Source organism: Anopheles nili, chromosome X, assembly GCF_943737925.1.
Source record: "Anopheles nili chromosome X, idAnoNiliSN_F5_01, whole genome shotgun sequence".
NCBI classification, from domain to species: Eukaryota; Metazoa; Arthropoda; class Insecta; order Diptera; family Culicidae; genus Anopheles; species Anopheles nili.
This window is the reverse complement of record NC_071293.1, coordinates 7,862,185-7,886,065: the sequence shown is the minus strand read 5'-3', so window position 1 is coordinate 7,886,065 and position 23,881 is coordinate 7,862,185. Positions and strand designations below refer to the sequence as shown.

The window sequence follows — 23,881 nt, the reverse complement described above, 5'->3', positions numbered from 1 at the left end:
CCTCTTTATTTCGGAAGAATATTAGTTGGAACTTTAAGTTATCCATTTATCTTACATTTTCAAAAGTTTAGCTTCGCTATGGGTGACTCAAATTAGTTAAGCTGACCCACAAACTGCCCTTGTAAACGAATTGTTTGGACCCTGCTGCAGGAAATTTGGAATGTAGCCTTTACCACATAAGGGGAATGACCAGTGCTGCATATATTGACCTAAGTGGTCTTTTTTATGGTGGTGGTCAAAGCGCGTATGGTGATGTTGAATGGTTTGAGCATAGATCAACATTTACAACGGCAAGCTTTAATGAAGGAACATGTACGAGATGCGATAGTGGAGTGAAAATTATCGGCCATGCATCACGTGTAAAGAGAGATTATTGGCCATTTATTTTACAACTTTTATTATCACTTTCAATTCGGTAAACATTTACAAAAGAGGGAGCTGGTTATATTTGGTGCAATTTGGACAGCTTTTTTTTGCTTGCTTTTTGGACTCGACAAATATTAACACGTAGAGTTTGATGCGTAGCTTCCGTATACGAGCCTCTTAGAAACGTTTTTCCAAGCATTTTTACGAAGAATACCGTATATTACCACCACATGCAGTGCTTAGTTTATTTTGAATCAACTCTCTCTCTCTTTGTTTCCTCTCGTTAAAGTCAACCTTTGTGTGTTATACACAGCTTGAAAGATTTCCACGTTGATCTGGCTACGATTAAAACAACAGAAAGAAAAACCACAAGTAAAGAAAGAAAAAAAAAACAAAAAACAACGCCCCCTTTTTGCCCTCTTTCCCTCTATCACCGAACGAACGCAAAACAATAGAAACAAATACAATGGGACAGTAATAACAGCTTCCTAACGAAAGGACACGTGCGATACATTTGGGGAGAAAAAGGCAAATCATGTTGTAATGGGTTGCGGGAGGGGGTGGGGTATGGGCGTGAGAAATCGGTTGCAAAGGGTTAGCCTTTTACAGCTTCGGCCAGGCGTAAACCGGCGGCACCGACGACTTATAGCTGGCATCGTACATCTGTGCACGCACGAACGCTTCCTTATCATCCGGTTCCGGTTGCGTACAGGCCAGCCCTTCAGCGTACGCGTACTCCATGATGTGTGTCGCGATCTTAATCGAGCACGCTTGAATGTTCTCAAGCGGCGGATAGAGACTGCCCCGGTTCAAATCCTCATCCGTCACAATCTCGGCCAGCCGCTGGGCAGACAGCAGAAACACATCCTCCGGGATGGTAGAAGCGCCCGCGCACAGCACACCCAACGCCACACCCGGGAAGATGTACGAATTGTTGCCCTGGCCCGGGTAGAACGTGGTGCCACCGTACGGAACCGGTGCGAAAGGTGATCCGGACGCAAAAACCGCCCGACCGTCCGTATGCTCGTACGCCTGTTCCGCGGTACATTCCGCCTTGCTCGTTGGATTCGAGAGCGCAAAGATAACCGGCCGCTCGTTATGAGCCGCCATCGTACGCAGGACTTCCGGTGTGAATGCGCCAGCGATGGCGGCCGCCCCGATAAGGATGGTTGGTTTTAGCTCCTGAACCGCCTCGAGCAGCGTGTCAACTGGGGCGTGCTCATGCGCGAAATGGTGCTTGTGGCCACTGATACCTCCCGCTGGCCGATCCTTCACAATCAACCCCTTACTATCGACGAGCCAAATGCGCTGGCGGGCTTCCTCCTCCGTGAGGCCATCTTTACGCATCGCCATCACGCAAAGTTGCGCGATACCGAGAGCGGCCTCACCAGCACCTTGGAACAGCACCCGGTTGTCCGACAGCTTCGTCTTCGTGATGCGCAGTGAGGCAAACAACCCAGCAACGGCCACCGAAGCCGTACCCTGGATGTCGTCGTTAAACGTGCAGTAATCATGCCGATACTTGTCCAAAAACCGGAACGCATTCGAGTTCGCAAAGTCCTCGAACTGGATCAGACAATTACGCCCAAACCGGCGCACCGCGGCCTCCATAAATTCCTGCACAAACTCGTCGTAAGCCGCACCGGTGACACGTCGATGCCGCAAACCGACATACAGCGGATCATCCAGGATACTCTGCGTGTTCGTGCCAACGTCCAGCGTCACGGGCAGACACTGGCTTGGCTTAATCCCAGCCAGTGCCGTGTAAAGCGCTAACTTGCCCACCGGAATGCCCATCCCATTCGCTCCGAGATCTCCCAGCCCCAGGATACGCTCGCCATCCGTCACGACGATCGCACGTACGTCGCTTTCCGGCCAGTTCTTCAACACCTCGTACACGTGGCCCTTGTCGTTGATCGTGACGTACAGGCCACGTGGCTGCTGAAACACCAGACTGTACTTCTGGCAGGCAAGCCCTACCGTGGGCGTATAAACCAGTGGCATCATCTCGCCGATGTTCGACGCAAGCACGCGGTAAAACAACCGCTCGTTGCGATCCAGCAGCCCCATCAGGTAGATGTACTTATTCAGCGGTTCCGTGTAGTGATTCAGCAGCTCCAGGCAATGCTTGACCTGATCGTCCTCCGAACGCACCACCGCAGGCAGTAATCCGTGGATACCGAGCACCTGACGTTCCTCGATGCTGAAGGACAGGCCCTGCAAATAGAAAGGGTTCAGTTTATTTTTTTTTGTTTTGGGTTTTGTGTGGTCTTGAACTTATTCTACAACACGCCGGTGGGCAATTCGATGAGTAATATGTGACTTTGAGGTAACCTGACCGGGTATCTTCCCTTCACATCTGATTCTTGACCGCCTGCAGCTATGGGGTAATTTTTTATTCTGATTAATACATCAGCATAAGCTTCTCCTAGACGTTCGAATTCATCGGCTAGCTTAGTGAAGCGTTATGCTAGACTTTAAGGCGCCGGAGTAAAGGTAACTTAGCTACGAGGTCAGCAGAATTCCCGTTGCTGTGGTTACGAAACATGATTTTGAGAAGGTTTAGTGCGCATTATATAGCTAAAGGTTTGTAAAGTAGGCTAGAATGCCAATCAAATAATGAAATCTGAAAACATTTTTGGTAAAGTGACATTTTGAGGTGAAATAAAAGAGATTTTGGATGTCCTTCTTCCAATTTATGTGGAATTTTTCATAGGTTAAAAGTGAGTCATGTTGAGAAATTTTAACTGGGTGAATAAAACCACAAGAAAGCTTTCAAAATTGGAGTAAAATTCTGTTCTGACATTCTAATCGAATAAATCAAATGGAATCAAAGATGGACCGTTCCTGCAGCAACGCTGGTCTTTGCGGTTGTTAGAAAAAAATGATCCTATAATTGCCTCCTAACCCATAAAGCCAATGAAAGCTTAAATACCTGTAGTTGAATGTAATTGCTTGATTTTTAAAAGGATCCACAGGGCGTGGAATTTCAACGATGAGGTTAATTAAATACGAGTGTTATAAATACTTCAATGGTTGGTTTATGAGTTAATTTTTATTTCTGCGACCTTTAGAGCACATTCCCATAAAAATGGTTTGCTCAAAAATCAGCTCCAGCCCTCCCCGCCAATTCCGTTCCCCATTTCGATGGGCAAAAATCCCGCCTCGAGATGGCGATTTCGCGAACGCAAAAGAGTGCTATTATTTTCACCCGCCCCAATAAAAACCCCACGACACAAAGTAGACCGCATTTTTTCTCAACGTCTCACGGTCACCCTTCTCCCCCCCCCCCCCCCACAGAGCCCTTTCCGAGCCTTTCGCGAGATGAAAATCCGTGGGCGCATGGGTGCGTGTAGCGGCATGTTGCGTATTTTATGCTTCACGATTCACGTGACGGAACGCGTTTTGTGGGCTGTTTTCGTTTCACCGATGGTTTTGCGCGTTCCGCTGTGGGCTGGATCAGCTGTTGCTGGGGTGGTGGGTGGGTTGGTGGCACCAAGGGCACCCTGGGGTGGTGGTGATCGCTTTCGGTGGGTCGTTTCGCGATTCCATGGGCCAATCGCACACGGTTTGGTGAGTCATTTCGACAGCGCACGGTCGGTGGGGGGAGGTGATGACAGGGGGGGGGGGGTGGTAGTAAAAATCGATCGAGCCTTTTTCGAAGCACTCAACCGAGAGATAAAAGCACCATGGAAGGGTGCATGGGGAAGGGGGGTATTTGCTTCACTTTTTTTGCCCCCTCAATACATTCGTCATTCGTCATAGCGCGGGTAAAATCCCTTATGCAAGCTCGCGTTGGTTTTTTTCCTCTCTCTCATCCCTCCCTACCCTTCCATTCCCCACCATCCCCTCTATCACGCTTAGCCAGCGGGAATTCTTTAATAATTTACGTCAGAAAACCCCGATGGAGCTGTGCTGTCGTGTAGAATCGGATGCTCTCTCTCTCTCTCTCCCCCCTTGCCTCCTTGGCAAAGCAAGCCCTTTGCAAACCCACGACACCTGGGTAATGAGCTTCTTGCAGTGACCTTACCCGCTCGCGGGCAGTAATTGGAAACAGAACGGACGAATAAAGGACACGCGCTCGCGACCGCGGCGGACAGACCATTCTGGCCCCTTTCAGATGGAAGAGGGGTGGTGATGGGGGGCTTTTTAACAAGCACAAACAAACCACTCATCGAGCTCCACTTGACCACAAGGCGGGGAAGCACGAGAGGTGTGTGTGGTGAAAAGGAAAACAACGAAAAAAAAAACCCGCCAACCGCGAAATTGGACGTTCCGCGCGTTATTTGGGTCGGGTCACATTAAAACCGTCTCCCTTTTCCAACAAACTGTAAACGTCTCGCTGGGTGATAAAACAATTCATATCGCAACCGTGCGAACATTGGTATGACCTTTATCCGTCCGGAGAGGTCATTCGGCGGGTGGTTTCCGTTTCACCCATGGAAGGATGTGAGCAGCCAGGATGGTTCACATTAGCCCACAGCCCTGTCGCAACCCACGGAAAAGGACACGTGGGGGTGGTAGGAAAAAAAGGGTTCTTTCCCTTTGATTTTGCACGCCCTGGGTCCCAATGCGACAGGTAAACAAATGGTGACAACTGGCAGGACATCAATCGCACAAAAACAAACGATGACAGCGCGCATTTTCGTCACAGCGGTACTTCACGAGCTGCACGGTGGCCAAACCGCACCCATACACACATACACACACACGCGCGCGGTACACCCGCGCAAACGCAAAAAAAAAACCCGTCGCGTATGTTCTGACTCCAAAGCGGATACGAACCTTATTGAACTTTCCGCGACGGAGCCGATCGAAGCCAGCGATTGACCCCGCGATGTCGCTGTCGCTTTCGGTGGGCCATTGTCCAAGGCGGTCACGGTTGAACGATGCACTCATGGTGTTGCTTGTTGTTGGTGTTGCTGCTGCTACTGTTGTTGTGGTGTCACCGCCTCCGCTGCTGCCAGCTGCTGCAGGTTGCGATAAATTCGGCTCTTGGTTTGCTTCGGTGCGGTCCAACACCCGGGTGGGCTCCTGCTGTCGCTGCGGTTGTCGCTGTTTCACGCTTTGCAGATCATTACCGACTGCACGGGGCCGCGGCGGCGTGCTCGGTTTTTCCTTCGCCTGCTTCGATTTGCTATCCATTTCAGGTGCGCATCTACTGCCGCTGTTGGCGTGAGTGAGCGTAGAAAACCCCACAAAGAAAATAACAAGAAATAACGCGTGAATTAGATCGATTGGACTGCCCGAAACCCTAAATCCTTTTAGTCCTTTTTTTGTTTCCATTGTTACGTGTGTTTTTTTTTATCGTTTAATATCACCCACAGGTAGTTTGTGTCCTACCATTCCACGTATTATGCGCCACACGAAATGTTTGTTTTTAATTTCACCGCTATTTTTTAATTCCCCCCAAAACAACCCAGTAGAAGGCACCCTTACTGGCTGGCCGTGATCATGTGCAGTACGCGCCAGACAGTTATCGGCCGATAGTACGACACCATTCGCAAGCATTTGGCCGGCACCACTACCACCTACCCGGCAATCAGATGATTTCCGCGCGGTTGCGCGCTTCTGCAGCCGCCTCGTTTCCACCGCACCCCAAAAACCGCGCCAAACGATGGACAATTGAATAGCAAATGAGCGAGGCGGACCACCCTTTGGGTGGGTGGGAAAGGGGGAAGACGATACCGTGACTTGTCACTTCTGGATCAGTGATTCTCGCCAAATGTCCCCCTTCCTCTCTTCTTCCTTATCATCACCTGTCATCAATCTCTTGGCCCTGGAAGGGGGCGTTGGGAAGAAGATTTGTCTTTCCGCTTCACATGTCCCCCGGTGGGGTGGAAGGGCGGTGGTGGCAGGGGAGAGTGTGACGCCTTTTGTTATGGTATTGCTGCTGTCCACGGCTTACGCAATTGCACCATCTTTCGCGCCAGCCGTTGTGTGCAGCTTTTATTGTGCACTTTTTTTTTTTTGCAACCGGAAAGCAAACGGAAAAGCGTCATTTTTTCGGTTGAGATTTGAATTCGTTCCAGCTGGCCGGTTGCGTTCTGTCACAGTGTGTGTGTTTGCAATGCACGCGTTCGCTTCATGATTGGTGCCAATTTAAAAGGGCGTTTGTGTTTTGCTGCACAGATTTTCCGCGAATGATGTTTTGCTCCACGCCGCTCCACCGAGTGCGGTTACCGGGTTATTGTGCAATTTTTTTTTCGACCACTTTTCCCCCCTTCTCTCTCTCTCTCTTTCTCTTCTCTTCCGCAAGTCCATCGAACACTGAACCGATGATTGGCGCAACCGAAACACCGACGACTTTCGGTCGTCATGTAACGCTTGCTCTTGCAGCTGTTTTTCTTTTGAGCTTTTCCACACTTCAGCTTCCCCCTCCCACAACCTCTCCCGCCTTGTGTAGTGGGCACCCTGTTTTTGTTAAGCCCTACACCTGGCAGCTTACCTTTTCATTAACGCGTACCCGTTGAACACGCTTGTTGCCATGGCCGTTTGTTCCTCTATCTTGTGAGGTGATACTCTCCTGATCGATCGCTGGCAAACACACTGACGCAGCTGCTCCTCCACCACACACACACACACAGGTGCACGCACTCGAACTATCGGCGCGAAATCTACTCCCGACCAGCGGTTCCACTGCACTGTGCTCGATCGCACGTTTCGTTCCTAATTTATTGCATACGATACTTAAAATCAGCTGATTACTCGCCGATCAGCCGGGTTTAGCAAAGCAAGGTGATAAGCCCGAAGTGAAAACAAATTTCCACCCCGGTGTCAGCTCTGCGGATCATCATGAGCGGCGTTAGTGATCGGTTTGGTAGGGCTTTTTGCTCTCATTTTTTTATTATTGCTTTACCAGGTCTGAACCGCTTCACCTCGCTTGACCGGCGGTGACCGGGCGACTTTTAGCGTGAAATAAAAAAAAAAGGGCGCATGTTTGTTTCTTACGTCTTCCGTCTTATGTAAGGTGTAAGGGGCATGAGGGGGAGAAGCAAAACCCTTTTTCAAATCGAACACGTTGGCTGTGTCCTGTGTTGGGATGCCCTTGGGCTGACGAAATTCCCTTCAGCCTGCATTTCAAGCGTTTCAGTTTAGCTTAGAACGCGCGATCTAAGGCTTGCCCATTCGCGAACGATCGTTTATGCAGTCGTGTTGACTTCTCGCTAACTTCTGTAGGAGTTTCAGACAGTCAAGTGACTCTCGAATCCCGCAACGCTCGATGGATTTGGCTTCGAAAAGCAAACGAAAAAGGGTCAACACGATCACCCAGCTGTGTGAGGCTCATGTGAACCACGAAATCCACCGCATGAGCTTTTCCCCCCGCCCCCTTCCACCTTCCCTGCAACTCTACCTGTATTAAAACTCGCCCGCAGACGCGCATTTCGTAACGCGTTGCAAAAGCGCTGGAAGCAAATGATGGAAAAGTGTGCTTTTCCAACCCCCCTCCTCCCTCCTTCCTCCCCCCCCCCCCACTGGTTCAGTTGTTGGATCATACTGCAGCACCATAATGCGAAATACGAAATCTTCTTCACGCCAGCTTGGGTTTTGAGGGGGAAGGAGTCGGTTACCAACGTCGCCCGGAAGTGCCGCTGTGCAGGAGGGTGGGAAAATTGGGCTTACATGTGGCGGTCAAAGTCACGGGCTGTATTCGCGCAGTTCTCGTCATTCGTCAGGTGTGAAGTGTTGCACAAGCGCTTCGAGGCGGGCTCGATTTCCTTTTTCTCTCTTTTTCTTGGGTGCTGCTAATATGTTGCCCTGTGAAGCGCGCAGATCGGGGGTTTTTCTTACAGCTCAATTTTCCACTTGCTACTGCTGAGCGTAATTTACCCCGCCAGCACCGATTGATAGTGAAACAAAACATGTCATACGCGTAATCTAGGTGGAATGCTTTAAAACCATTGTTAATGGTCGAAACAAAAAATACTACGAAAGATTTAATAGTTCCTCTCGATATTGTTATCAGTTTAGCCTAGAATGTGAACTACTAACAGTATTTCCCATCTTACTTCAAACAATAACTAAAAAGCTAGCAAATCTCTTTGTGATGATTTGTTTAACTTGTTTTATTGTACTTTTTCGGTAAAATTGTGCCGTATAGAAACACCGAGTAGTGTAAGGCTTTCGATTGCGAGTGCTGAGACTCCCTCAAGGTGATTTCAACGGCATTCGGTCCCAGGAACTGATAACCATCCAACGCCAACCGATCCAGCTTCGTTTGTGGTACGATTCGAACACACTTTAGCCTCATTGGGTCAGCAGCGTTTATCTGAAATACAGTAGTCGAGATAAGCTATCCTGGCAGTGTCCAGGATCGATAAAAGCTGCAGCTGTTAACTAATGTTTAGTAGATCATGTGTATGCAATGGAGTATGATCAAGGTTATAACGGAGAAGGTGAACCTTCTTTCAACGAATCCGTGCAACAGAAACATCGCTCGCTAGATGTTGAATTTTAACGTGAATGTAAAACAATCCCCGTAGCCCTTGAAAGTACGCTGCAACGTAAAGGGAGCTGCATGATTGATTGAAACGTGTGTTTTTTGTATGACCTTTCCGTCGTTAATCAGGATGACACGCTAGCTCACGATCAACCCACCACTATTGTTCCGTTGACGAGGCTCGAGTCGTCCTTCGCCACGATCATCGTCTCAATGTACAGCAGCTTGGCCGTTTCAGTGCATTTCCAAAAATCAGACGAACTGTCTAGGATTAAAAACAATTCAAATCAGCACACGTGCTCGAGCTTTGCCGCCACGTGATCACGATACCGTCTCCCACCGCTATCTGGCGCACGTCGCTTGCAGGTGCTAGTTCCGGTGTGTTTTTGGAGGTTATTAGAACACCTCCAACCAGCAGGAGGAACAATACATCAAAGGTTCGTGTTGTCATTGCGCCCTTTGGTTACTTTACAGCTTTTCTAGCGATCGCTACAACCGTTGTCGTTATGTTATGACACTAGACACAATACTGGTCAAACATTAAATGTTTTAGCTTAATGTTGCTGCTACACACGGGATTATCAGCCAGCCGGGAAGCACGAGGTCACGGTGAGGGCTTGCTCTCTGATGCTGGGCTAAGGTGCTATGCTCAACGATGGCGGACACTCGTCTCGGGCACAAAACACGCTAGATCAGGGTCCACTTTGCTGTACCAACCTCATGCTATTCGTGTGATCGATACAGTGTACATTAATGCGCGTTACGTCAGGTTTGTGCCTTTCATTCGATGTGATTTCAATTCGCAGAACTTTTTGCTCACAATGAAAACAATACGCAAGAGATAGTTCAATGGAAAAAAGGGCTGATTGTTACTGAAAAGAATCGTTTCCTAAAATTCTGTATGCATTTCTATCATCACCATTTTAATTAGCTCTGATGGTAGATTAATTCTCTTTAGTGGCTGTGAATTATGTTGGCACTAACTTCGACACAGCAGCTCGTGGCATCTTCGAAGAGGATGATAAAAAAAAATATTTTTAGCTTTCCCGGAATACACGCAGCTCTTGCGAAAATCTCCATCAGTTCAGAAGAATTGTATGAAATATATATTTTTGCACCTTTATGGTGATTTCGATAAAAATCACAAATAGAACAAATAGAACTTTTTTACAACAAATAATCACGAGAGAATTAAAATTACAGTAGCTGATCTTCATTCATTACCATTTAAGGAGCTTTGTTGAAGGATGTTGAAGAGTTTTTATGTTTTATTTTTGTTACATATCAGGTCTTTTGTCTCGTTCCTCAATAAGACCGTATTTGCTAAAAGCATATCTGCATTCTGTCATCTGAAATAAAGAAAGTATACTAATGGGTGCTTTTGGGTTAAGACTTGTAGACGCGCTAGAGATGCTAAGGATGGCACTCAGGAACTAGCACTATCAAACCGCACCACGGCACGGTTTAACAAAGTTTCTAGGTCACAGTGGTCAGCTCTAATGCGCCTCATACCAAGCACGCAGACACCCGAGACAGCGATTACACGGTACGGCATCTAATCACGCGTTCCTGACGAGCCTGTCGAGCCTTTATCAACAACCGGAGAACCACGAACGGGTGCACACTTTTGGTTGACGTCGCCTCCAGCCCAGTGCCAGCTACACTACCCTCGGTGAACGACGTCAACATACGCGGTGAGGTGATGAAAACACTCCGTCCTCTACATGGCGGTTTGCTGCTGTGTGTTTTCCTTTCGTTAGGTTAGTAACGCCACCTGGGGGCTCGATTGAAAAAAAAAGAAACGCAATTTATTTCACGCGCATGTGGCAGCATCTTTACTTGCAACGGGCAGAAGTTAGGCTCATATGACAGCGTCAGAGAACAGTCCTCTATTCACACACAACCGGAAGCTGTTTACAAACACTCGAACCGACCGGTACGTGACGTGGTGTTGCCGTTTTTCTTTCAGCTAGTTCCAGTGAAGCACGTCCTCAGTTGGACGCTAATGATGGCTTCTCGACGACCATGTTTCCGATATTTCTACGCAGCCGTTTCAATCCCCGAAACGAGCTGCTACTCTGGGAGAAGGTTCCGGTAGGCCCAAACGGTCGGCCTAAGGGTGCTGAACAGCGTACTTCAAGCTGGTCGGAAAAGCCAGTCATCGAGTCCACGACCCAACAATCAACGAACGTCGATCAACCGGTCACAGAAGCAATGTCGGAAGCACCAACGTTGGACATAGAAGAGATGTATGAAACGACAGCACCAGAGTTAGAGGAGGTGTCTGAGGCGCCAACGCCAGACATAGAGTGTGGAACTTTAGCACCTGGATCCGATGGGTTTCCCTGGATTGCCGTGCTGGAACATGCCGGTCCTCCGCCGGGTGCAGGTCGTAAACGAACGCTCAGCAAGGGTGTCCTGATTGACCGACAGCACGTCCTGACGACTGTGTCCAGTGTGCACAACTCTCACCCATCTTGGGTAGTTACCGCCGTTCGGTTGGGTGATGTCCCAACGCGCCGTCAGAGTAATGTCACATGGATAATCGGTGCCGGAAGGCGAGCTCAAGCTAACACGCTGCGGATCCCGATTGACATGATCTTCCTGCATGACACAAAGGATGTGGCATTGATTCGTCTAGCGAATGGAGGTGTGCAGGAGTTCAGCGATTCGGTGAGGCCTATCTGCATGCCTCAGGAGGACTATCGGTTGGAGAGCTTCAAGCTAGCGTCACATGTGTGCAAACGGCAGCAAGGAACCGGACAAGGCAACGGTAGGGTTGTTAGCAGCTGGCTGGAACCTATTGAGCTGCTCAGCCCTGACAGCTGTAATGATCTTCTGCAACCGTACGGAGCCCGTCTGCCGGTGAAGAGCTTCTGCGCGAAGAAGTCCACCACTGACAACTGCACCGGATCGCTCGGAGGTCCTGCCGTGGCTAACATGCGGGGCAAATATCACGTGGTTGGGCTGAGCTCATATGTATTTACTGAGGTAGGTATGGGTATGCCTTTTCGCTAGGTGACACGCTAGTTGCAGACCTCGGAGGTTCGATCGCTTTATCAGCTTGCCGATACCGTTGAGGTGATGGCATATTGGGGGGTTTCATTTGCAATTTTCGTTCCAACCTCAACCCCGATAGAGGTCGTGAAATGTAAATGACACTGTAAATGGGTCATTTGTGGTGCAGTTCCGGTGGTTGGTTCATTGCCATCGATCGGAAACCGCTTTGTGGTCATGGGGTGTTTGTTTAAAGCACGCCTTTTTGTGGCCTATTGTGGCTCCTCAACATAAGTGGTTGTTGGATTGAAGATGCCTTTGAAATCAATGATCGTGGTACCACATTAAAGCTTCAAGCCTTAGCCAATGTATAATTGGGCGCTGTAATAGGTGGAAATTATCTACGTAGATGCATATTCAAATGGTCTATGTTAATGGTACCATGTTCATTTCAATGTCACCTCAGTCATGCATGAGACTCGTAAGCCAGGGACATGAGTACACGCAGGGACGGATTGACGTACAAACGATCTCCAATCTAACGATTTTTTCGCCTCTCTGCATGCATTTTTCAGACCATTGTCGACGGGGCAAACGTTCCAAGCATATACGTACGAGTTGGCGGTTTGCGTAAATGGATATCAGCCGTAATCAAAGCTATCAGCGAATGAGATTGTTAAATACAATACTAGTGGCTTGAAAGCGACAACGAATGACGACGCACTCATGGCCCGGTTTTCGAAGAAAATTATTACTTAAGGATGAATTTATATTATTTCGTTTTAGAGCTGCTCTATGCTTTCATAAGCCTATACACCTTGAACTCTGTGCTTACGCTGTGTCGCATATATCGGCACATTGTATCTCTCTAGCTTCAGATACTTGGGGAAAAATGCCAAAAAAACAAACGTAACAAAAATGCCAAAAAACAAATGTACAATATTGTAAGCACTTGACACTATCATAAGAAATGATCGCAATTTCCGCATAGAAACGGAACGCTGACAACGAACAAAAGCAACTTGTTCCAGAATAAACCGTCACATCTCAAAGGTAATCTTAAGAGCGCTGACAAAATACTAGTATTAGGTTCTTTTTTATTGTATTTTTACCAAAAAAATTAAAACACTCAATTGATTATCAAATAACTGATTCTGGCTTTGGTCACTTGTTACAAAAAAAAAGCGAATGGAGGATCATGAGCCGTCACCCGTGCAGTTGTGATAAGGGGTAATATTGTATACCCGATGCCCTATGATGACCTGTGTATAATCAATGGATAATTGCCGTACGTGCCCTGGTTCCCAGATTTTTAGTACTTTCCATTATCTGTCAGATCATTCGCGAAGTAATCGTTCTTTCTTCTCTGAATTTCGTTGCTTTGTTTGATGTGAGCTGCTGGCAACAATGTTGCAGTAGCGCCGCATGAGTGTTTATAAAACGTCTCTGAATTTGATTAAACTTTATTATGTTATCAAATCGTATCACGAAGGAAAAAAACTAAATAATAATAATAAATGTTTCGCCGACTTCGCGACTGGTAGGAAAGGGATAAATACATAAAGATCTCTTGGCGCGTGTCTAAATAATAATGCCATACCAAAATATCAGTCGAGGTACGCTAGCATGGATAGTACTGCTGGAAAGTATCTGTGAAGTTGACCAACGTAAAGGACAGTATCGATCCAACCAGGGAGCCAAGCTGAGACGCAACTCCAACCCAGACCAACGTTTGGCCACCCTCGCAGCGTAGCAAGGTGGTGATGACCAGTCGAACGTAGCTAACGAGCCCGACCATTATCGTCCAGCATGCCACCTGAATGGACGAAGAGCATTTGCATTATTAGGGTGTCCTGTTCGACGAGTGTCTGGGGGTTTCTACTTACCACGAAGATGTCACCCAGCACGTTGTGCATTAACGGTGGATCCGGACTAGTGATGGCTGTAGTGAGCGCATAAGCAGCAAACGGCACCAGCAGACTTGAGAGGGCCACTATCGACCGCACGGAGTTCTTTGGCAAGAAAAACGCTAAGAAACAGGCGGCTGGATTTGCCATACTACTCAGCGTTACCGTTAGATGGTAGGCAACGTTCCCATATGGTAGACAGGAGTACGACTGGACGCTGGGAAAGAAGCCGTTTCCAAACAGACACATGACGCTGATGAGCAGCATCAACAGCAGATAGTTGCGTCTTACGAGCGATGAAGGTTCTTGACGTTCGGTGTCGTCTACCATCTCCGTTGGGGTCTTGCAATCCTCTTCACGAGAGCTACTCGCGTTGTAGGCGTAGTTGTTCCCATTACCGATCGTGACAGCTGCGTACTCACCGCGACAAACACCCAATCGATCAAGTAGTACGAACGCTATCAGGCTCACCGCTAGGATGGCGGAGGATATGATGAAGTACGGACGGGTTCCAAAACGTGGTGGTGGCGTGTAGCTTTCGTACTTCGGTGGTTCAGCCGGATCGGTACCATCCACTAACCGGCATTCGCCATTGCCACCGACACCCTGGATGAGTGCAACGATGCTTGGCACGAAACCACTAAAACCCTCACCGATGAGGTAGGTGATCAGGTAGATATCCTTGAATCGCCCCATGTACGGCATAAACAACACGGAGCTGGTGCAGCCAACCAGTGAGAGGGCAAACACGGTGATGAACAACGGAACCGAGCGATCTGCGTCGAATACGTGCACCGTTTGATCGTAGATGAAGGCCGTGACCATGGCAGCGCACGAACCCAGCAGAAGTAGGCCCATAATGAGGTACGAGTCACGGAAGGACTTCCAGCGCAATGCGGCGGTGTACAAGATCGGTCCTATATTACCGAGCTGGATGATGACCACTAGGTAGGATGGTAGGTTCCAGCCTTCTGGAGCGCTCCCCACGAGGAGTGGCAGCTGTACGTACACGGAGTTGATGCCGAGCCAGGACCCGACCCCGAACAGGATAGCCAAAAGATCCACAACCAACCGGCGATCGCTACGGATGCCACACATCAGGTACAGCTTGTTCTTCATCTTCCAAAGCTTATGGTGGAGTTATTTGCGTTCGTTCACTAGATACGGTGCTGCCTCAGTGCACTCTCTTTGTTCGCACGAAGCAGTCTGCTGGCACTAATCGTGACGGTAAGTAAACAACCCAGTAAGCTTGGCCAGACACACAGTTGAAGCAAACAATCTGCCAATCGAATAGAAACCCCTTACGGATCAGTCACATTTGGGTGCTTTTTTCAACAAAGGTATTAACCTGCGTGCGGGATTTCACGATGACTTCCGACATACATGCGACGGTGCAAGGACGTCTTGGATGTCTGACAAACACTACCGGTGGTCTACTTTCCACCTCCCCCTTCCCCCACCCCTCGCCACTGTAAAGACGGATTGGCAATCGGTCGCGCACGACTGACTGTGCTGAAGGGTTTTCCCCAAAATTGGCCGCTACAGGTCGAGTCGTTCCACCGGAGACGAGTGATGCTCCACCAAAGAAAACACCCACGTTCTCTGCCCTCTGTCCAGCACAATTGGGGGCCACAATTGAAAGTATATCCGCTCCGGAGCAGTTCCTATTGATGACTGACTAATTGCTCGATCAATGCAATTCTTATCGCCCGGTCCGAGCACGCGGTGCGAGTCCAAGCATTGGCTTCAAATGTTGCGCGCTGCTGTGTACGTCTAGAGACGTCTTTTCGCAACCCTCGGCGCTGGGGTGCGACCCTGGGAGAATGCTCTCTTTTGCTGGTATGCGAGAGCAGTGAAACATTGTCGTCTACCGCGGCGGCTGAGCAGCATACCCGCGTGGTCGCTGTATGCCGTTCGTAAGCTTTTCTTATCGGTACGAGGTGGTGTTCAGCGGCGCTCCAAACTCCCTCAGCGAAAGTGTTTAAGACGGCGAATTAAGTATGGAAACAATTCGAAAAGCTTGTTTGGTTCAAATTGGTGATAAGCGGTGACATTATCGCAGTACATCGCATCACGATAAAGACGTTTTATATTATAATTACACATTCCAAGCGTCAATGCCATGCATTAATGATTGTTGCACAATATTTACGGAGATTGCTTTGTTTTGTTTTTCGATCTGTCGTCCAGGAGAAACTCGTATATCTTATCAGCACCACAAACCGCGCTTAGTTAACGCCGGTAATGCCGCCCGTAGTACCTGTATACTGGCACAATGTAGTATAATCGAATTGGGCCATATCTCTTTCGGTTTGTTATGGGAACAAAATACCCTTGCTTGAGAATTTCGGGTTGAGTTTCGATCACGGCTTCACACAGTGACAATCGAATGCGCTAGATATGAAACCGGTAGTGTGTAAAGTGCCAGTATAAAGGCAGACTAACAGTCATTGTTCATTTTCATTCTGCCAGGAGTTGAGCTTGTTACAGCACAAAACGTGATCAAACATCTTCAAATGGTTTCAATTGCCATTACCACTCATGTTTTCTTTTATCTATCGACGTTTAATGCCGATAGAGCGAGATTATTAGTTTACACGCGTCAGCTTTGAGAATTTTTAATGAGTGTAAAAACGTACTAAACATGGAAAACTAACAATGAAATGGTTTCTAATGCAAGCATTATTTTAGTCAAATTCATCATCAACAAAAGCACAGAGGGTTGCATAGGAAGAATGTGATATGGAACAGGCTAGTGATATTCCGCTCAGAAAAGCTAGGGCAGCAACGAAATCATGCTTGTATCCAATCGTAGAGATTGTTGGATTTTATTACTTAGCTTGTTTTAAGAGCAAACAAGTTCTGTTCAACAAACGATTGTTGTTGGTAATGTAAACTAACGCTTACTGAGGCACACCTGATTAGGTGCCTATTTTATAAAAACCCTTAATATATCAGGTAGAACGATTTCTAGTTTAAATATAAAAAAATGCTCGATAAAAAAAAAGGTTGTTTTTACTCTACAAAAAAGGTTTTAAATTATTTATATTTTTTAAATTTTTATGTACGTTTTTTGTTTTTCTTTGTTTACTTTAAAGAGGCTTTGTTAGCCGGCGGGACTGCGTTGATTCAAAATGTTTATACCACAACCGAAACAATGCATAGGATTATTTTAGATAATTTGTTTTTAGCGATATTTCTATCCTTATCATTAATGTCACATTGATTGATTATCATTGATGGATTAATTTGGGTACAATCCATTTGAGCTGTGCTACATTAATGTCCATGCTGTAAAAATCAATATGCACATTCAACATAAAATGTTAACCTCGACCCCTTCGGGCCAAAGAGGAAGAGAACTGTGACGATTTGGCGTACAACGGATGGTTATAAAGTGGTAATTAGACTATAAACCTTGAGAGACGATAATGTAAATTATTCCACTCGAATTTACGAATATAGTTCAAATGGAATGTATTAAAAAAACATAACTTAACATACATTACATTGATTAGATGCAAAGAATACAATAGAAAAACGACCATAGCAATTATTTAAATTTCATGATACTACTATTACATAAAACATAATAAAACAATTCGTTTTTTCATGCAATGTTCGTAATAGGCAATGATAATTTAGTTTATTCGAAGCGTTGCTATATCATTTGATTACCATTACATTACATAACAGTAGCGATCGAATACCTAAAATCTGAAATGTTAATGACCTAATACTTTTAGAATTATATCTTTCGAATTAGTGAGCTTATAACATGTTTGTGAACTAACCAGCCTGTAGTTTGCTTACTCTAAAAATGAATGTATCGACATGTGCACTGTGAAAAGCAGTTACAATATTGGATTGTATACCACTAAGGATAAATTGCATCAGAAACCAATGCTGGTGGACGAGGGCCAAAATACATTTTCATTTAAAATATCAAGTTTAAATTAATAGTAAGTTACATATATACTTAGTTAGAAAATAAGTTTTTAGTTAATATACTAACCTTTTTACTCATTATTTGCCACCGGTATTTTCTTTCATTTTCTCGCGTTTTCATAGCGTTTAACGAAACATTGGAATGCAATTGAAATCACCTGATGGAATGCAATTGTATAATATGCTTTTAGAAAGCGTGCAATTGCTCCGAACTGCTCGCGAAATTGCATGCAAGCTGATGCTGTCAATTGGTGCTGACGCCAAACGACTGGGAACTATGAGTTACTACATTCATATCAACTACTTTTTGCATAATTTCTGAAACGCTGAAAGCTGCGTATGTATGACTTGAGGATAGCAAAAGGTTTGCATTTGTGGATAGCGAAACATGATCAAATGAAACCATGGCGACATTAAATCAAATTGACGGATCATCCAATAGTAATTTGCACTGTTGGCAAAGCGATTGATAGTGAAAACGATTGCATCGAAGCGCAAGATTCACTTAACCCATTTTTGTGAGGAGCTAAAACTACATTTGTGATGTACACTTTGTGAATATTCTCAATAGTAGTCAATTTCTTGAAGTTTACTCCGTTAAAGATTGAAGATATATATTTATTGGCCATCATATGTATTTATTTAAAGTTTTGTATTTTATAATATGGCCTTTCAAGAAGGAAACACAAATCTTATTTCAATTCGTAGATTACTGAGGAACTTTTCACATTTTAAAATTCCTTTTCTGAGTTTTCTTTTTTTTCTTTTCTCTGTAGTGTACGTGTTTTTCATCGTATTATCGGTTAGTTTCCGATAGTGTATCACAATCTCATTTTTTATGTTCTGAGACCATATTTTTCATGCTTGCTAAAGAGCGGTATAATCAGTTGTAATGTGTTATATTAACTGCTAAATGCTATTGCAATTTAAATTCCGAATAATTCTTCAATTGTGCTATGTATTTTACTTCCAAATAAAATGTGTTATATTTACTGCCAAATGTAATATGTTATACTAACTGTCAAATGCTATTGCAATTTTAATTCCGAATAATTTATTCAAATAATTACAATATGTTTCAATTGGTACTGGGCGGCTCCATGATTTCTAATTTGCTGCAGCGCAACCGCTTATAGAAAAACACTAAATTCCGTCAAATATGAATGAAAAATTTATCCAGAAGCTTATATCATTATAGTCTGAAAATATACATTTATTTGCCATTATGTGTATTTATTCAAAGTATGTTATTTTCTAATATGGCCTTTGAAGAAAAAAAAAGTATATCTTATTTCAATTCGTAGATGAAATAAGATATGCTATTTTATGCTGAGGCACTTTTCAAATTTTAAAATTTCTTTTCTGAGTTTTCTTTTTTTTCTTCTCTCTGTAGTTTACGTGTTTTTTTATCGCATTATCGGTTGGTTTCCGATAGTGTATCACAATCTTATTTTTTATGTTCTGAGACCATATTATTCATGCTTGCTAAATATGAACATGATTGATAAATACGAACTGCAACATCAAACATTTTCATATTTTGAGGAATTATAATTTACTGGTGTAATACTTTCAAAGCTTTTTTTTGTTTCATAAAAAAGCAATATTATGTTTAATTTTCACAGTTCAATGTTGTGTGTGTCCTTGAAGCAATAGCACAAATAGTTTGAATGTTTTTAACATGTATCCCAAAAGTTTGTAATCTATGTTACTCATAAGAATTTGTGATTATTCCAACTAGTGATTTGTTTTAATGCAATTTGTATAGTTCATGTGTCTTTATCATACTATTAATTAGTTCCTGGTGGTATGTAATAAGTCAATCACCATTACTTATTAAAGATTAGCGAATCATCATCATATTTAAAGCATTTTCTGTTGTAATAAGACAGTTAACTTCAGCTTACAGGGCAGGTGGTTTTTCAGATATCGCAAAGAGCGGTATAATCAGCATTAAATCATTTAAGTTTCAACTATCTAGCTCCGAAAAGCTTCCAACAATGCATATTTATACTATGTGTCTTACTACCAATTGTAATGCGTTGTATTAACTGCCAAATGCTATTGCAATTTTGATTTCGTATAATTCTTCAATTGTGCTATGTATTTTACTTCCAAATAAAATGTGTTATATTAACTGTCAAATGCTATTGCTATTGCTACCATCAAATATGAATGAATCAGCTATCCATAGATACTCATAGATGTCCAACAGTCGCATCTCGTGGTAAAGTTCCCAACGTTTAAGCATTCCGCTGCTGTGTACATCGCACGGTTGAACGTATAATGGGATTTAACAGTTATTTTATAATTAAACTGGATAAGCTACAAAGAACAGAAAAGAAGAATTTCCGTTATGAAACATAAAAATTATATATGAGCATGTAAAAATATATTGCATTCAAAATAATTAGATTTATAAAACAACCCTTACCAAGGTTTGTCGTTCCTTTTGCGAGTCAACGAAGGACAAAAAAGCAACATTTGCCATGTCTCTTCCATTCTTCTCTCGGCTTCTTTGTGGATTGCTGGTTTTGGAGTCATTAGGGACTATCGATATGATAAAAAAATAATGTGGGGCACCAATAATAGATTCTGAAACGGTGCCAGTGGTCGTCGTTGCAGAGGTCATTACTCTTAGCGCCAAGATGGCGGTCGTCGTTGGCGTTGTTCTTGTCGGGTTTGTTTCAGCATCCTTCTAAGCGAAAACGCCAACTTCTGTGCCAGGTTCCTCTTGATTATACCACTCGTGATCAACTGGTCAATGTGTATTGCCAAACTGCGGAAGAGACACACAATATCATCAATATTTAAAATGGATGTTTCCCCACTGTCACCTAAGCGATACCCGGACCAAGGTGAACACTTCTGCGCCGCTTAGTAGGACTATACGCTAGGGGACGCTGTTAAGGACTGGACTTCGGTGAGAGCAGGCCCGAAGCGACTGACCGAGAGAGGTCGTTACTTGGGGGCAAAGGTCGAAAAGGGAACAGGCCGACGAGCAGCCAGCGAGATTGGCAGTTCTTTTCAAAATCAGCACTCGGAGGAGCAGGAGATCGTTTTAGCGATCAAGTAAATAAAGATTGCTCAAGACATACTAATTCCCGAGTCTCGATTTTAATTTGGTTAACAACACCCACTACAGTTATATAACAACGATTTTTAACACCCACTACAGTTATTTAACAATATTAACAAATTCATCGAACTACCATAATATAATTAAAAATAATTTAATAAAATCAAGAAGCACTTTAAAGATGCAGAGAAATGTCAACAGATAAACATGAAGCTAGATTATGCTATTCCTGCTTGATGGAAGTCGCTCTGTATTGTAATAAAAAAGCGAGCCGATTATGTAACGATAGTTGACTGCAGTTGTTGATGATTTGTACAGAAAGAATGATTTACCCTTTATTGGCTACAACACAAGCTTATCTAAATGTCTATCTTTATCCACATTATCAACCAGTTTCCTATGTCTTATCTATCTCTTATCTCTACCTTTCTTGATTGTCAAAATCGAGAAATATTGGAGAATCGGTAGGAATAAATCAATCTTTACACATTACTTCAACACAACACTTTAAATTTCAACATTAAACATTACATAAGTATTTTTAATAATTAATATAATGCCAATATAGTTCTTCGTCCCCAATAATCTACTACGTTTTGTTTTGCATAATCAATTCCTATTAGGATGATTATTCTCATGTAAACTCTTTTTCTGGCTAAAGAAGCGGAACGTTTTCATGACGTGGCCGGGATGGAATCTGGTATTTTTATGATTGCGAAACATTAGAGAAACAACCCAAACGGCACAAAAATTAAGCCACGCTATGACTGCATGTTTGGCGATAGTTGCCATAAATTATATCTTTGAAGTCCTGGAAGTGCCAGCCAAACATCTTTTTCGTTTCTCGCTGCGGCACCAAACACCACTACAAATAACGTCGTAGAAGGGCTAACATCGTGTGCTCCATCCTTTGAAGTCTTAAGCGGATGACCTTTTCATGGTAATAAAAGGATCACGGTTTATTTGTGTCCCGTTTGTGCTGTTTCTCCTAGAATTTAACATCTTAAAAAACCAGTTTCTACGCCGATCGTTTGCTGCACTGTGCTGTTATCAGACTAATACTCAATGAGTACCAAGCGATCATTTCATCAATGTACTACAAGGATGGCCAGCGCTCTTCCAAATCTTCGCCAAATATTTAACGAATTATTCTCTTCATTAATACTTTTCTTCGAGAGTAGTGATGCACTTTAGTACTAATCTTTATGGTTAAAAACAAGTTCGAAAGATTATACACGTAAATACAAAAAAACTCATTTTGTATGGTAATATAAAAATGAAATTATTAAACAAATAAATAAATTACTACATCGCTATGACATACGAAATATGTAACATAAAAACTAGATACACCTGGAATTGAACGATTGCTTCAATTAATTTTTTTTTAGCAAAACAATCTATTCCGATACGTCAACCCATACAAGAACAGGTTCTTGCGATGTTTTTCTCTCATATATTTTCTATTTTTGGTTGAATGTGCTTTCTCTATGTGGCGAACGAATTACTATTAAATTAAAAGTAATTTAGAATAACAATCGGTTTATATTGTGATCCATTTTTTTTTTGCATAATTCCAACAGTTTACAAATTTTGTATTGAAGAGGTCCTAAGCATCCGTCATATAAAAAATTAGCATATCGATTGACTCATTGAGCGAGAGTATATAATACACGCGGAAATTCTGCGTTGCCGTCATTTCGTGTTTAAACTTTCAGCAGGACGGTTTTGTGTAATCGATGGCTTCATTTTTTTTTTAATTGTGCGGTCAATGTTCGTATTGAAATTTGTGATGGGTGATGGCCACTTCGCTGGCTCCTTGAACGTTGTCTATGTTTTTGAAATCACTAGGCACTTGGGTGCTTAGGTTTGAGAACCTGATTATAGTATTTTCAATTGCTTCTATGTTTTTCTAAGTGTTATGTGTATCATTTTTTATTAGTTATTATAATGTGATTACTATTGTTATTGTGCTGTTATAATTAAACAGTTATTGTTGTTATAATTCAACGATTACACCGCTATGGTATTTGTTAGATTATATGTTATCATCAATCTTAACTAAAATAAAAAGCTAAATTAAAGAATATTTTAAATAATTCAATACTTCAAATGAAATATAACTGCTTTGAATCTAGCAAAGAAAGCATAAAATTATGGAATATATTAATGAAGAGAGAGGCATTATGAAATAACTTTATGTGCAGAGAGGGGACAGGAGGACGAGAGATGAAATTTAGTGAAACATGTATGTGAATATATATAACATAAGATATAATATTTATATATTATATTACTCATAAATAAGTATGCAATATATGAAATGCTATGAAAATTAATTTAAGTCAACTGCCCTAGTCAATTGTGATGACGGTTTGAGAAAAAATTCCTAAGGTATTATTTATGACATCCTTCGAGTGAGTATGATAAATTTTTACAAAACTTTCATGCTATTTTGAGAAATGGCAATGTGTAGGCAACCATAGCGTTATAAAACGATCATCTCTTTCTGCGACAGCATGCAATTCGTACAGATAATACGTAAAAGCTTATCCCAAATCGTGCCAAGGTGCTCCATAAAACCGTAACCACTAATGAAGGTGAACATTTGCCTGTATAACACGGTGCACATTAGCATAAAAATGTACGATAGCCAAACGGAAAGACCATGCCTCGAGAGGTTTCATCCGCACAAAAGAGACCGGCGATGTTTTACGGCTGTTGCTGTAAAATGATCGATGATCATCGATCTTTCGAAAGGATTGGGTTGTCCCAGCGCATTTTTTGCCGAAGATTTGCTGTAGCCAGAAAGAGAAAAAAGCTCTGTTCTGTCTGCTTCTCGCTTTCACAGCGCTTGCCGAACTGGAAATTGAGCATGTGTTGAGCACAACTTTCCTGCTCGACCCGTTTTGGTTTATATGTGTGCAACAGCACAGGTAGTGTTTTGCTAGAGTGTGCGTGTACTTCCACATTTGGTGGCTGAATGATGCGCCAGCGAAGCGGACTTGGAGAATTTTTAGTCCAAACCGAACACTGAAGTATGAAGGTGTTGTTTTTGGCGATCGGTTGTTTTCCGGGTTTAATGCAGGTAAGTTTGTACGCATAGCTTCTTCTTTACTGGCCCGCTCACAATTGAGCACATCG

General features: G+C 43.7%; 4 protein-coding genes across 4 annotated transcripts; 1 reads left to right on the top strand and 3 right to left on the bottom strand.

Annotated features, from left to right (window-relative positions):
• Positions 1 to 15: 15 nt before the first annotated feature.
• LOC128728874 (NADP-dependent malic enzyme-like) lies at positions 16 to 6,855 on the bottom strand. Its single transcript, XM_053822524.1, has 3 exons — positions 6,815 to 6,855; positions 5,152 to 5,533; positions 16 to 2,583 (listed from the first exon to the last, which is right to left on the bottom strand). The coding sequence occupies exons 1-3, from the start codon at positions 6,853 to 6,855 to the stop codon at positions 970 to 972; spliced, it is 2,037 nt and encodes a 678-aa protein (XP_053678499.1). The 3' UTR covers positions 16 to 969.
• Positions 6,856 to 8,422: 1,567 nt separating this feature from the next.
• LOC128728619 (uncharacterized) lies at positions 8,423 to 9,257 on the bottom strand. The gene is made up of 3 exons (XM_053822249.1): positions 9,137 to 9,257; positions 8,965 to 9,071; positions 8,423 to 8,635 (listed from the first exon to the last, which is right to left on the bottom strand). Exons 1-3 carry the CDS (start codon positions 9,255 to 9,257, stop codon positions 8,423 to 8,425), a joined length of 441 nt encoding a protein of 146 aa, XP_053678224.1.
• Positions 9,258 to 10,508: 1,251 nt separating this feature from the next.
• Positions 10,509 to 12,474, top strand: LOC128728617 (serine protease easter-like). The gene is made up of 3 exons (XM_053822246.1): positions 10,509 to 10,566; positions 10,767 to 11,797; positions 12,379 to 12,474. Exons 1-3 carry the CDS (start codon positions 10,509 to 10,511, stop codon positions 12,472 to 12,474), a joined length of 1,185 nt encoding a protein of 394 aa, XP_053678221.1.
• An 860-nt stretch (positions 12,475 to 13,334) lies between these two features.
• Positions 13,335 to 14,829, bottom strand: LOC128728864 (solute carrier family 52, riboflavin transporter, member 3-A). The gene is made up of 2 exons (XM_053822513.1): positions 13,690 to 14,829; positions 13,335 to 13,619 (listed from the first exon to the last, which is right to left on the bottom strand). The coding sequence occupies exons 1-2, from the start codon at positions 14,827 to 14,829 to the stop codon at positions 13,425 to 13,427; spliced, it is 1,335 nt and encodes a 444-aa protein (XP_053678488.1). The 3' UTR covers positions 13,335 to 13,424.
• Positions 14,830 to 23,881: the final 9,052 nt, after the last annotated feature.

Bases quoted from the DNA above. Each gene is read 5' to 3' on its own strand.
- LOC128728874 (XM_053822524.1), bottom strand. From the start codon at position 6,855: ATGGCAACAAGCGTGTTCAACGGGTACGCGTTAATGAAAAG. The intron at 5,534-6,814 runs GTAAGCTGCCAG...TCACGCCAACAG, and splicing joins GGGTACGCGTTAATGAAAAG to CGGCAGTAGATGCGCACCTG. The intron at 2,584-5,151 runs GTTCGTATCCGC...TTCTATTTGCAG, and splicing joins GTCGCGGAAAGTTCAATAAG to GGCCTGTCCTTCAGCATCGA.
- LOC128728619 (XM_053822249.1), bottom strand. From the start codon at position 9,257: ATGACAACACGAACCTTTGATGTATTGTTCCTCCTGCTGGTTGGAGGT. The intron at 9,072-9,136 runs GTATCGTGATCA...TTTTAATCCTAG, and splicing joins CCAGATAGCGGTGGGAGACG to ACAGTTCGTCTGATTTTTGG. The intron at 8,636-8,964 runs GTGGGTTGATCG...ACTGTATTTCAG, and splicing joins TCGTCAACGGAACAATAGTG to ATAAACGCTGCTGACCCAAT.
- LOC128728617 (XM_053822246.1), top strand. From the start codon at position 10,509: ATGAAAACACTCCGTCCTCTACATGGCGGTTTGCTGCTGTGTGTTTTC. The intron at 10,567-10,766 runs GTTAGTAACGCC...GTGTTGCCGTTT, and splicing joins GTGTGTTTTCCTTTCGTTAG to TTCTTTCAGCTAGTTCCAGT. The intron at 11,798-12,378 runs GTAGGTATGGGT...TGCATTTTTCAG, and splicing joins GCTCATATGTATTTACTGAG to ACCATTGTCGACGGGGCAAA.
- LOC128728864 (XM_053822513.1), bottom strand. From the start codon at position 14,829: ATGAAGAACAAGCTGTACCTGATGTGTGGCATCCGTAGCGATCGCCGG. The intron at 13,620-13,689 runs GTAAGTAGAAAC...TCGTCCATTCAG, and splicing joins TGCTGGGTGACATCTTCGTG to GTGGCATGCTGGACGATAAT.